This window comes from Chiloscyllium plagiosum, chromosome 6 (assembly GCF_004010195.1).
Source record: "Chiloscyllium plagiosum isolate BGI_BamShark_2017 chromosome 6, ASM401019v2, whole genome shotgun sequence".
Classification (NCBI taxonomy): Eukaryota; Metazoa; Chordata; class Chondrichthyes; order Orectolobiformes; family Hemiscylliidae; genus Chiloscyllium; species Chiloscyllium plagiosum.
Genome location: NC_057715.1, coordinates 81,576,674 through 81,591,443, shown reverse-complemented (window position 1 = coordinate 81,591,443; position 14,770 = coordinate 81,576,674). Strand labels below are relative to the sequence as shown.

Genomic DNA, 14,770 nt, shown 5'->3' with positions numbered 1-14,770 from the left:
GGAAGTTCAATCCTCCCAAATCACCCTCTGTGTAAACATTTTGCCGCTTGTGTCTTTTTTAAATCTTTTCCCCTCCCGCCATTAAAGGATATACTAGACAAAAGAAAGCATGTGATACAAAGTGGAGAAGAAAGTGGTTAGAGGATGTTTTGTGTAGTGATTATGGTTTGCCATGTTGTTTTAGTATGTGTATGAACTGATGATGACATGAAATAATCCACTGTGGTAACTGTCTGACTCCAACACGGATGCAGCTTTCTTGAGTTTAATGGTTTGCATTGAATATTAAGTTATATTTGAGCTGGTAATGCCAGGACAATTAACCATGCAAATATGTTAGCCTGTCTGGAGTTGGATATCTGTTATTCTTGACAAGCACAGATCCAAACAACAAAGAGATGGTTGTGGCCAAAAATGATTACCATTTTGGAAACCACTTTCCAATAATGTGTGAGGCAGTAGGAACTTCACAGTATTGTCCAGTGTTTGTTAAAGTTATGTTACTTTAGAGTATTTCTTTTTATTTGTTCTTTCATGGTTTGGGGCACCATATGGTGAGCCAGCATACTTTCCCAACTTTAATTGCTATTAAAATGGGTGGCTTGCTAGGCCACTTCAGAGGGCAGGTCCGAGTCAGGGTTTGGAATTGATTGTAGGTCAGACCAGTTAAGGATGGAAGGTTTCCTTCTGTGAAGAACATTAGTGAACAAGAGTGGCCTCTGTTTGCTTACTTGTCCACCCTATTTCTATTTCTCCCAAGTCAGTCAAAAATCCTACCTTTTCTGAGTGAGCATTCAAAATATTCAATATCCTTTCCTCCACTGCTCCCTGAGGATGAGCGTTCCATAGAAGCTTCTTCATCTCTGCCCTTCTATTAAAAAAATGATTCCTTTGGAAAATGGAGCTATCTCTGGTGTCCTGGCCAATATTTATCCCTGAATCAACATCTTTTTAAAAACAATGCTCTCAAATGAAAGCAAATATTTTTGGGTGTTAGAAATCTGAAATAATAGCAAAGTACTAGAAAAAATCAGTAGTTTTGGCAGCAACTGTGGAGAGAGAATCACAGTTAACATTAGCTCTGCGTCTCTCTCCCCATATTCTGCCAGACCTCGTGAGCTTCTCCAGCATTATATGTTTTGATTTCGTAAAAGAAACAAATTAAATGCTCATTATCATGTAATTTGGGAGTTTGTATGCAAATTGTTTGCCATGTTTCCTACATGACCAGAGTTCTACTTGCACTGCAATACTTTGAGTTGTTTATGGTTGTGAAAGGCACTGCAAGTTTCAAGATCATTATGGAAAGCGAAAAGGAAGTTAAATGGCTAAATTGGGGCAAGGCCAATTTCAATACCATTAGATAGAATCTGGCAAACATAGGCTGGGAGCAGGTACTTTCAGTAAGTCTGCATTTCGAACGTGTGAGTCTTTTAAAAGTAGTATAGTGAAAATTCAGGGTCACTGTGTTTCTCTAAGAGTGAAAGCAAGGGAACTCTGGATGTCGAGGGATATCAAGAGTTTGATAAAGAAAAAGAAGGAAGTATATGTCAGGTACAGTGCATTAAAAACAGGAGGCCTTTCAAAACTGTACTGTGTCGGGGTTGCTTAAAACAGAAAGTAGGAGGGCATAAAGAAGCCACAAAATATGTTAGGCAGATAGGATCAAGGAAAATCTCAAGGCTTTTATAAGTGTAATAAGAGTAAGAAGATTACAAGGGATGGTGTGGGACCTATTAGAATTTAAAGGGACAACCTGTGCGTGGAGCCATTGGACAAGGGTGAGGTCTTAAATGAATACATTTCATCTGTATTCATACAGGAGAAACACATTTTGTTCAGGGATTTCATTTAGGTTGGTAAGTTTAAGATTAGTAAGGAATATTTTGGATATTTTAGTGTGCATGAGTCCCTAGAGCTTGATGAGATGTATCCCAAGCTGATATGGCAGGCATGGGAGCAGATTGCTTGGACCCATGCAGGTATATTTAATATTTTGCTGGACACATGTGCCGCATGTCTTGAGGATAGGTAATATGGTTCTTTTGTTCAATGATGGTAGTAGGGAAAGGCCAGGTAACTATAGACTAGTTAGTCTGATGTCAGTGGTAGGTAAGTTATTGGAAATAATTCTAAAGGACAGGAATAATCGATACTTGGAAAGGTAGGGATTGGCAGCATGGATTTGTTAGAAGAGATCGTGTTTGACTAATTTAATTTAGATTTTTGAAAAGGTGATCAAATATATTGATGAGGGTAGTGCAATTGATGTGGGTTATATAGACTTGATTAAGACCTTTGGCAAGGTCCCACATATGGTTGGTCCAAAAGGTGGGATCCAAGGCAATTTGAAAAACTGGATCCAAAATTGGCTTGCAAATAGGAGACACAGTAATGGTGAACGCTTATGATCAGCAGTGTACCAAAGGGATCAGTGCTGGATCCTTGCTGTTTATTATATGCATTAACAACTTAGATGTGAATGTAGAAGATATAATTAGTAAGTTTGCAGATAAATGAAAATTGGTGGTGTTGATGTGGGGGAGGATGTTTCATGCTGCCGTCTGATGGTGATCAGCTGGTAAATTGGGCAGAGCAATGGTAGATAGAATTTAATCCCAATAAGTGCAAGATGACACATTTTAGAAGGCCAAAAGAGAAAAGGATTACACAATGAATGATAGGGAGTACTAGGGAACAAAGTAACATAGATCCCTGAAGGTGTCAGTACAGGTAAACAGGGTAATGAAGAAGGCGTATGGAATGCTTATCTTGATTAGCCAGGGCATAGAATATAGGAGCAAGCCAGTCTTGTTACAACTTTATAAAACATTAGTTAGGCCACACATTCAATCCTGTGTGCATTTCTGGTTGCCAAATTATTGGAAGGACATAATTGCACTGGAAAGGGTGCACGGGTGATTCAGTAGGATGTTCTCTGGGATGAAAAGTCTCAGTTATGAGGAGAGATTGGATAGGCTGGATTTGTTTTTCTTGGAGCAGAGGAGGCTGAAGGGGGATCTGATTGAAGTATACAAATTGTGAGAAGTGTTGATAAGAGTCGATTGTGACAATCTTATCCTCATGGGAGATGTAACAAGGAGAAAGTGAGGACTGCAGATGCTGGTGATCAGAGTCAAAAAGTATTGTGCTGGAAAAGCACAACTGGTCAGACAGCATCCAAGGAGCAGGAGAGTCGATGTTTTGAGCATAAGCTCTTCATCAGGAATGTCCAGAGGGCCTAAGTTAAAAACAATGAGCAAGAGGTTTAGAAGAGATCTAAGAAAATGTTTTTTTCACCCAGATGTTGGTAGAAATATGGAGGCAGGTACTCTTGCACCATTTAAGAAGCACCTTGATGAGTTCTTAAAATGACAGGGACATAGTAGTCTCTGGGCTGAGTGCAGGCAAATGGGATGAGCATAGTTTGATATTTATTGATCGGCCTTCTAAAATGTATCACCTTGCACTTATAGGGATTAAATTCTGTCTACCATCTCTCTGCCCAACTTACCAGCTGATCACCATCTGACGGCAGCCTGAAACATCCTCCTCCACATCAAGACCACCAATTTTCATGTATCTGCAAACTTACTAATTATGCCTTCTACATTCACATGCAAGTTGCTAATGCATATAATAAACAGCAAGGATCCAACACCGATCCTTTTGGTATACCGCTGATATATGTTGGGCCGAAGGGCCTGTGTCTATGCTGCATAACTCTATGAACATAGACTGGGACTGCCACAGTATTAAGGGTTTAGATGGAGAGGAATTTGTTAAGTGGGTAGAAGAAAATTTTCTGATTCAGTATGTGGATGTACCTACTAGAGAAGGTGCAAAGCTTGACCTACTCTTGGGAAATAAGGCAGGGCAAGTGGCTGAGGTGTCAGTGGGAGGAGTACTTTGGGGCCAGGGATCATAATTCTATTAGTTCTAAAATAGTGATGGAAAAGGATAGATCTAAAAGTTGAAGTTCTAATTTGGAGGAAGACCAATTTTGACAGTATTAGGCAAGAACTTTCAAAAGCTGATTGGGCGCAGATCTCGCAGGTAAAGGGATGGCTGGAAAATGAGAAGCCTTCAGAAATGAGGAAACGAGAGTCCAGAGAAAGTATATTCCTGTTAGGGTGAAAGGGAAGGCTGGTAGGGAGAATAGGGCCCCTCAAAGATCAGCAAGGCGGCCTTTGTGTGGAACTACAGGAGATGGGGGAGATACTAAACATGTATTTTGCATCAGTATTTACTGTGGAAAAGCACATGGAAGATATAGAATGTAGGGAAATAGATGGTAACATCCTGAAAAATGTCCATATTACAGAGATTAGATTAGATTCCCTACAGTATGGAAACAGGCCCTTTGGCCAACAATTCCACACCGACCCTCTGAAGAGTAACCCACCCAGACCCATTCCCCTACCCTATATTCACCCCTGATACTATGGGCAATTTAGCATGGCCAATTTATCTGACCTGCACATCTTGGACTGTGGGAGGAAACCGGAGCATCCGCAGGAAACCCAAGCAGACACAGGGAGAATGTGCAAACTCCACACAGACAGTTGCCTAAAGCTGGAATCGAACCTGGGACCCTGGTGCTGTGAGGCAGCAGTGCTAACCACTGAGCCACCGTGCTGCCCTAAGAGAAGGAAGTACTGGATGTCTTGAAACACATAAAAGTGGAGAAATCCCCAGGACCTGATCAGATATACCCTTGAACTCTGTGGGAAGCTAAGGAAGTGATTGCTGGGCCTCTTACGGAGATATTTGTATCATCAATAGTCATAGGTGAGGTGCTGGAAGACTGGAGGTTGGCCAACGTGGTGCAACTATTTAAGAAAGACAAACCAGGGAACTATAGAGCAGTGAGCCTGACTTCGGTGTTGGGCAAGTTGTTGGAGGGAATCCTGAGGGACAGGATGTACATGTATTTGGAAAAGCAAGGACTGATTAGGGATGGTCAACATGGTTTTGTGCATGGGAAATCATGTCTCACAAACTTGATTGAGTTTTTTGAAGAAGTAACAAAGAAGATTAATGAGGGCAGACGGTGGACGTGACCTATATGGACTTCAGTAAGGCGTTTGGCAAGGTTCCCCATGGGAGGCTGGTTAGCAAGGTTAGATCTCATAGAATACAGGGAGAACTAGCCATTTGGATACAGAACTGGCTCAAATGTAGAAGACCTTTGGTGGCGGTGGAGGGTTGTTTTTCAGACTAGAGGGCTGTGACAGTGGACTACCACAAGGATCGGTGCTGGGTCTACTATTTTTCATCATTTATATAAATGATTTAAATGTGAGCATAAGAGGTACGGTTAGTAAGTTTGCAGATGACACCAAAATTGGAGGTGTAGTGGACAGTGAAGGTTATCTCAGATTACAATGGGACCTTGATTAAATGGGCCAGTTGGCTGAGACATGATGGCTGGAGTTTAATTTAGATAAATGCGAGATGCTGCATTTTGGGAAAGCAAATCTTAGCAGGACTTTTACACTTAATGGTAAGGTCCTAGGGAGTGTTGCTGAACAAAGAGACCTTGGAGAGCTGGTTCACAGCTCCTTGAAAGTGGAGTCGCAGGTAGATAGAATAGTGAAGAAGGCATTTGGTATGCTTTCCTTTATTGGTCAGAGTATACCTTGGAGTGCAGGTTCATAGCTCCTTCAAAGTGGAGTCGCAGGTAGATAGAATAGTGAAGAAGGCATTTGGTATGCTTTTCTTTATTGGTCAGAGTATTGAGTAGAGGAGTTAGGAGGTCATGTTGCGGCTGTGTAAAACATTTGTTAGGCCACTGTTGGAATATTGCGTGCATTTCTGGTCGTCTTCTTATCGGAAAGATATTGTAAAACTTGAAAGGGTTCAGAAAAGATTTACAAAGATGCTGCCAGGGTTGGAGGATCTGAGCTATAGGGAGAGGTTGAAAATGCTAGGGCTATTTTCCCTGGAGCATCAGAGGCTGAGGGATGACCTTATAGAGGTTTACAAAATCGTGAGGGGCATGGATAGAATAAATAGGCAAAGTCTCTTCCCTGGGGTCGGGGAGTCCAGAACTAGAGGGCATAGGTTTAGGGTGAGAAGGGAAAGATATAAAAGAGACCTAAGGGGCAACATTTTCATGCAGAGGGTGGTACGTGTATAGAATGAGCTGCCAGAGGAAGTGGTGGAGGCGAGTACAATTGCAACATTTAAGAGGCATTTGGATGGGGAGATGAAGAGGAAGGGTTTGGAGGGATATGGGCCGGGTGCTGGCAGATGGGACTAGATTGAGTTGGGATATCTGATTGACATGGACGAATTGGACCAAAGGGTCTGTTTCCGTGCTGTACATCTCTATGACTCTGAATTTGTTTTTAAAAATATTACATTTTTATTAATGTTGTGGGTGGTTGTTAAAATATGGATTAGTGGGGAAACAGCCCAACTGGTAACAACATGCGAATATTTAATAACAAGATATGGTCTTAACAAATTTTGAGAAGACTTGTAGCTCAGGTTGAGGTTTTGGATGTAGGTTTGCTCGCTAAGCTGAAAGGTTCATTTCCAGACATTTCATTACCTTACTTGGTAACATTTTCAGTGGACCTCATGCGAAGCAATGCTGAAAATTCCTGCTTTCTATTTATATGTTTGGGTTTCGTTGTGTTGGTGATGTAATTTCCCGTGGTGATGTTAATTCCTGTGGTGAAGTCACTTCTTGTTCCTTTTCTCAGGGGGTGGTAGATGGGGTCTAACTCGATGTTAAACAAACCCAAACAATCAGACATAACACACCCAGAAACTCTAGCCACTCTCCCCTACATCAAAAACTTCTCGGAAATGACTGCCCGACTACTCAGACCCCTTGGCAACATGGTAGCCCACAAACCCACCAAGACACTAAAACAGCAGCTAATGAACTTGAAAGACCTTACACAGACAATGAGCAAAACTAACGTCATTGACAAAATACCGTGCAAGGACTGTAACAAACACTACATTGGACAAATAGACAGAAAACTAGCCACCAGGATATATGAATACCAACGAGCCACAAAAAGACATGACCCTCTCTCACTAGTATCCTCACATACGGATGCGGAAGGACATCACTTCGACTGGGACAATACATCCATCCTAGGACACTGCAAACAAAGACACACACGAGAATTCCTAGAAGCATGGCATTCCAACTGGAACTCTATCAACAAACACATCGAGTTAGACCCCATCTACCATCCCCTGAGAAAAGGAACAGGAAGAGACTTCACCACAGGAAATGACATCACCAACCCAAAGAAACCCAGACATATAAATAGAAAGCAGGAATTTTCAGCATTGCTTCGCCTGAGGTCCACTGAAGATGTTAACTATTAGATTAGATTCCCCAGTGCGGAAACAAGCCCTTCGGTCCAACAAGTCCACACCGATCCTCCGAAGAGTAACCCACCCAGACCCATTTCCCTCTGACTAATGCACCTAACACACAGGCAATTTAGCATGGCCAGTTCACCTGACCTGCACATTTTTGGACTGTGGGAGGAAACCAGAACACCCGGAGGAAACCCACGCAGACACAGGGAGAAAGTGCAAACTCCACACAGACAGTCGCCTAAGGCTGGAATCGAACCTGGGGCCCTGGTGCTGTGAGGCTGCAGTGCTAACCACTGAGCCACCTTGCCGCCCTAGTAAGGTAACGAAACGTCTGGAAATGAACCTTTCAGTTCAGTGAGCAAACCTACGTCCAAGACAAGACAAGATAAGGTAAAATGCAGAGTTCTAAGTTTCCTATTCCACTTCATCATCTAGAAATGTTTTTGCTTTATTTTACAGTTTTAAGAAATGGCAAGTGGAAGACCATTATTTGGAAAGAGGTATGTGATACATGTGTACAACATTACAATTTGAGGTTGTCACAAAAACCAATAAATAGGGCAACCTCATAAAATCAAGTCAACCTGGATTTTTTTTTACATTAAACGTTTAGAACTTGGAATTAAATAACTAATGAGTTGCATTTTGGAGTACCTCCAACTGTATTTAATATGTTGGAATCTTTGCGTTGTGAGGGAGTAGAGCCACGCTTCAGAAAGTTGTACATCTTGTTCATAGATACAATAGGAAATTCATTATAGATGTGAACACTGCAATATCAGCGCTAAAAATTAGGATGAGTGTTTTTAATTGAACTTTTTAAAAACTGACTGATGCTTCAACCACAGGATTGTTGAACTTGGTTGAGTGTAGTGGGATGAGGTTTCCATCTTAAAGGTATTTTTAAAAGTTGATACTTTAATAAAGTGGATGTTTTCGTCTCCTTGATGGAGTTGAATCATCTTCCAATTGCTTTTCATTTTTCAACATTCGAAACAAGCATTGTATGCACTTTATAAGTTTCCTCTGTTATCTACAGTGAATATTAGGCTGAACAGAGTGGCTGCTGACTGGAGCCTCTAGGTAAAATAGATGGCTGATCAGAAACACTTGTACTTCACCATTTTCATGCCTTTTATTTAAGTGTGTGGCAATGATGAATTATTGACTTGTTGTCCAGATGCTTTGTTTCCATTACTCTATTTGACTTCCTAAAGCTCACAAAGCTTAAAATAAACACATTTGAATTATGAGGACAAGCATTTCAATCAATTGGAAGTAAATGTGAGCTACTTGTTTTCGCGAATATGACCTGGTTCTTATCCAAGCATTTTACTATCAGACTGTTAACAGTTTCGTGTGTCTGATAATCCCTCCCTGCTTCCCAAAACAAAAGAGGATAAAGGTCAAACAATTCTCAGTCATGATTTGGAGATGCCAGTGTTGGACTGGGGTATACAAAGTTAAAAATCACACAACACCAGGTTATAGTCCAACAGGTTTAATTGGAAGCACTAGCTTTCGGAGCGCTGCTCCTTCATCAGGTGGTTGTGCCTTATGAAGGAGCAGCGCTCCTAAAGCTAGTGCTTCCGATTAAATGTGTTGGACTATAATCTGGTGTTGTGTGATTTTTAACAATTCTCAGTCACTTTGTTTATTTTAAGAGTTGGCTTTCTCATCCAAATAATTAGTGAATGTCATAGTTGCTGTTCAGCAGGACACTTTCACTATGGATTTTACACACAGTTCAAGGGAGAGAAGTGTGAGTCCAAAGCTACTATTTTTGAATGTAAACAAGGGCATTTGTGAGGGTGTGAAATGGAGAGTTAGCAAAGTGAATTTGCAATTAAGATTAAGGGATAGGTCAATACCGAAGATTTGAGGGGATATTCCATACATCATAGAATAGCTACATTCCAACAAATACAAAAAATTCTACGGGACGGAACCATCATCTGTGATTAACTGGAAAAGTCAAAGATGGTATCAAACTAAAAGAGAAATCATACAATTCTGCAAGGATTGGTTGCAGGCCAAAATATTGGGCAGAATATAAAAACCAGCAAATAAAAACTGAAAGATTAGTAAGCATGGAAAAATTAGTATGACAGAAAGTTAGCCAAGAATATAAAAATAGATCGAAAAGGTTTCTTCAGGTAATTAGAAAAGATGAACAAAGTAAGTGTTGTTCTCTAGAAAGAGAGTCTGGGATATTATTAGTGGAGAATAAAGAGATAGGAGATGAATTGAGCAGATATTTTGAGTCGGTCTCAGCAGAGAGGATACAAGTAGCATCCCATAAATAGGTGTAAACCAGGAATTGAAAGGGAAGGAGAAAAGAATTGAAGAGAATCACAATTACTAGGAAATGTACTGTATGAATTGTTGGAAGTGCAATTTGAGAAAGGCAACTAGGAACAGGCAATAAATGCTGGCCAGCCAGCGACATCTATAATCTCACAAATGAATAAAACAAAAAGGCAGTCAATGCTTTTAAATACTTTTAGAGCAGAAGTAGCTAGATTCTTGATTACCAAAGGGATGATAACACTGCTCGTAGTCACACCAAAGTATCTCATAACTCTGTAACTTTGAGTCACTTGTGACTTCAACTTTTGATTGAAACTCAGATAGCTTCTTCTTGGATCTATCATACTCCTGACCTTCAAAGTAGTCAGCTTTAAGTAACACCTAAGAGTTTTATCCCAACGCTTATAGAATCATACAGCACGGAACAGACCTTTTGGTTCAAACCATCCACGCCAACCAGACATCCCAATCTGACCTGGACTCATTTGCCAGCGTTTGGCCCATATCCCTCTAAACCCTTCCTATTCATAAGCCCATCTTGATGCCTTTTAAATATTGTAATTGTACCTTCCTCCAGTACAACCTCTAGCAGCTTGTTTAATACACACACCATCCTTTGCGTAAACAGGTTACTCTTCAGATTCTTTTTAAATATTTCCACTCTCACCTTAGACCTACGTCCTTTAGTTTTGCCTCCCTGACCCTAGGTTTCTGATCAGAAAGCAACACTAACCCATCAATCTAAAGTGATTGACTATATTTTTAGAACCCTTTCCGATTTTTCATTATTTTTCTTTTAATTCTTTTGTCAATTTTGGTTTGTAGCTAAAGATGACTTAAGGACTTTGTAAAACAAATTGTGGTTAAAAGAAAGTAGGTCAAACAAATTGTTGTTTGTTTGTGAGGTCAGGCCTGGAAGTTAATGCAAGCTGAGCCTTGATCAAAAAATGTTCCTACAGACACAGTGACCCTCGGAAGAGCATTGTGTTTAATAGCCAACTTCTACTATCTATTTAATGAGGTCAGTACCCGCGAATTGGTTCCAGCAAGTCTGGAAGAGATCCTATGTTCAAGCAAATTCATGTTCATAAGATATAGGAGTAGAATTAGATCTTTTGGCCCATCAGGTATGCTCTGCCATTCAATCATGGCTGGTATGCTCTTCACACCCAAATTTCTGCTGTTTCCCCATAAACCTTCAACTCATTACTAATAAAAAATCTGTCTAACTATTCCTTTAATTAACTCACTGTCAGCATCCACCGCACTTTGGGGTAGCAAATTCCACAGAATCACAACCCTTTTGGTGAAGTAGTTTATCCTCCAATCTGTTTTAAATTTGTTCTCCTTATCCTAAGACTATGACCTCTTGTCCTAAAATGTCCCACAAAAGGAAGCATCTGCTCCACGTCTGTTTTATCCATACCTGTATCATCTTGAATATCTCAATTTGATCTCCCCTCATTCTTCTAAATTTCAGACAGAATAGGCTTAAGCTGTCATCTGTCTTCATACAACAAACCCCTCATCTCTGGGATCAATCTAGTGAACCTCCTCTGAACTGCCTCCAATGCCATTACATCTTTCCTCAAATAAGGGGACCAAAGCTTTGCACAATACTCCAGGTGTGGTCTCACCAATGCCTTGTATAGTTGCAACAATACTTCCTTACCTTTATATTCTCTTTCTTTAGCTCTCAAAGCCAACATTTCATTTGCTTTATTATCTGCTGTAGCTGCATGCTAGTTTTGTGTGATTCATGAACAAGGACACCCAGATCCTTTGGTACTGTAGCACCCTGGGGTGGCTCCCCATTTTGATAATAGGTGACCTTCCCATTTTCCCAACCAAATGCATGACCTCTTACTTATCCACATTAAACTCCATCTACCACATTTTGACCCAGTCTCCTAATCGATCTATTCATAAGGTTCTGATTTCTTCATTGCAGTTTACTGCCCACCTATTTTTGTGTCATCTGCAAATTTGGCTATAGAGCCTTCTATCTCTGTATCCAAGTTGTTAATGTAAATTGTAAATAGCTTGGCCCAAGGTCTGAACTCTGTGGCACCATGCTAGCTACTTCTTGCCATCCAGAAAAAAAAGTTATCCCAACTTTTGTCCATCAGCCAGTCACCTATCTAAGCTCATAAATTACCCTTAATCTTAGATGGCAGAGTTTGCATAGCAATTGAGGCCTCGGGAAAGGACAGTCGGTCTCTCGGGGCAGAACCAGAGCTGGAGTTTATTTGAACTGTATCTTGTAGAGGAGAAAAGTTTGGCTGGAGACAATACAGCATGAAGATTTGAAAGTTCCCTGCCCAATCTCTCTACTCATCGGAAACATGGAAGAAAGTTGAGTCAGAAATATTACTATTTTCACCTGAGTGAACCGAGAAGGTAGCCCTAATTGGTGGTGACAGAAAAGTAAACAAGGAGTCCACATCTATGCCTGTGAAACAATGCATTATGAAAGCCATTAAGTAATTTTTTATTTTATCTCTTAATTGTGTTTGCTTGTCTTTGCAACCCTCATTTACACAAAATACAAACAAATGTTGTGGGTTTAAAGCATAGATGCTAATCAGACTACCTTATTTAAATTTTCTGTGTTTCTTTGAAAATTAATTTTGTTTGAAATACAAACTGGTGTCTGGAATTAATATTTCATTCAATTAATTATTCATGAAGTCTGGGATTGGTGGGCTTATGCCTGAAACGTTGATTCTCCTGTTCCCTGGATGCTGCCTGACCTGCTGCATTGTTCCAGCAACACATTTTCAGCTCTGATCTCCAGCATCTGCAGACCTCACTTTCTCCTCCCATTGGTCATTCAAAGCCTATTTGGGAACCATTTGTCAAGAATACAGGAATAGAAAGGCTGATGTGATTCAGCTGTCTGTCTGCGTGTCATAACAATATGTCCTTTGCTTCTCAGGAACTTGGGACAATATACCCATCCCATTTCAAGGACTTCACAGACCTGCTGCACTCAAAGTAAAAACATTTTCCTCTCTAAATTTTGGGTGTTCCCCTCAATCTTAAATAAAAGTTCCAGAAGTCTGTAACAAATCTTGAGGCTCCATTGTTTTGCAACACAGGAAGGAAAATAATCTACAAAAAAGAAAATCCATTAAGGTACATACAAAACCTTTCACTATAAAATCAGAACTCGAAGCTGTTTTAAAAGAAATCACCATGGCTATAGAAATACAAAGAAGTTAATTATTAACTTCAGACACACAGAAAATGCACCAGTTACTAACACAAAGAAACAGAAACCCAAACTTACAATAAATAATATCAAATGTGTGAAGCAAGCTGTGTGATTATCTCATACTTATGTGTAATAAATAGACATGAGATAATCACACAGTTTACTTCGCACCACTCTGAACCAAATTTCCAGATCTACTCACTCGGCTTCTGCTTGCTCAGATGAAGGTTGCCTCACACTGACTGTGCCATTAGTGCAATGTTGACCTTTTCAAGCCATACACCATCCTGAGTTGGAACTATATCACCCTTCACTGTCACAGGGTTAAGTGGTGGAACTCCCATCCTAAAAACACTGTCCATCTATCTATACCCCAAATCTACAGCAGTTGAAGAAGCAAGTTCACCTCCAACTTCTCAAGGGTGTTAGGTTGGACAATGAGTGCTGGGCTACACAATGATGCCCACATTTCATCAACAATTTTTTTTAAAAAAGCTAACAGTGTCGTAGTGTTCTTAGAACACAAACTGTGCGTTCTTCACTATCTATCAATTCTTATGAAAAAACTTCAGTTTGATTTTAGAACATGAATGGCATTAAATATTAATACCTCTCAAAACTGTTGTTCAAAATTTGAATTGATATTTGTTTTGGGAAGTGAGGAATTGCAGCAAAGCCACATTAAGGCTCTTTTCATGAGCTAGATGAAGACAAAACAAAAGGTTGGCAAAATTGATAGTATGCCCACGTTCTGAATCTTTGACAATGTAGTAAGACGTTTTCAATGCGAACATTTTGTTTTATTTGTTGCTACTTTCTATATTTCCATATCCTAATGTTCATCATGTTTTTGTAGGTGGCAGTGGGGGACATTGTGATGGTGACCAATGGACAGCGTCTCCCAGCTGATATGATTATTATCTCCACCAGGTCAGGCACTATATGAGGTTCATTGCTGTTAACTCTGAAGTATGCTTTCAAAGTGACTGTAATTATTTTGAATGCTGCAGTTTTAGCTTCCGAATGTATTGTAAAATTTTTATATGTTTGTATTTCTGAACAGAATTAACTGACCTGATGCCATTTGAATTGAGTTATTTTGAGGATTAGAAAAATAACTTTGAATAAGTTCAAACAAGTCTCCCACTTTAAATGTATTCAGGGAGTGCACCTTTTAAAAACAAACTTTGATGCAATTGTCTGCGATCCTCCAGTTAATGTTATTGACTTCTTCGAACAATTTTTGATAACTTCATATGAAAGGATAGCAGCTTCTGCCAGGAGGTACCCAGCTGAGGTACCTGCACAGTGAGCAGTCCGTTGGGCAGAAGTTGCTTTGGGAGTCTTCAACATTGATTCTGGGCCTTGTGAGTTCTCTTGGCATCAAATCAAATATGGCTAAGAAAACTTCCTGTACACTCCAACTTCACCTCCAACAGCATTTGAAGGAGTCACTGAGGGTAATAAGGGCACAGAATATTCTTTGGGTGGGGGCCATCAATGTTCTTCATAAAGAGTAGCTTGGCAGCACCACCACTGACTGAGCTGTTCAAATCCTAAAGGACATTGCTGCTAGACTGGAGCTGCAGCAGACGATGAGGAAGTGAACAAGAGGGTAAAACACTATACCCCTCATCCTTTTCAGTTATCTGAAAAATCTTTTGTTTTGATTTTGGTTGCATTTCAGCCCTACATTCCTGACTTTTGGGCATCAGGTGCAGAGGGGTTTCGGGCAAGTCAGGCAACCTCCTCATATGGCTTCTGGCCTTGACCAATTTAGCAATGAACACACCCAGATAACAGCCAGAGGAGAGGATCATAGTTGTCAATTTGTCTGCCCCTCTTCTCTGGCTATGTTAGTGTCCAAGTGTCATTGAAGAGGGGGCATGT

General features: G+C 40.3%; 1 protein-coding gene across 5 annotated transcripts in view; it reads left to right on the top strand.

The window, feature by feature from the left end:
- Positions 1-14,770, top strand: part of atp8a2 (ATPase phospholipid transporting 8A2) — a 567,355-nt gene that overhangs the window by 173,624 nt on the left and 378,961 nt on the right. For all 5 annotated transcript variants that reach the window (XM_043691978.1, XM_043691979.1, XM_043691980.1 and 2 more), the window contains 2 exons: positions 7,813-7,853; positions 13,737-13,810. In XM_043691978.1, the coding sequence (XP_043547913.1) occupies positions 7,813-7,853; positions 13,737-13,810 (115 nt within the window). The remainder of the gene's footprint in view (positions 1-7,812; positions 7,854-13,736; positions 13,811-14,770) is intronic.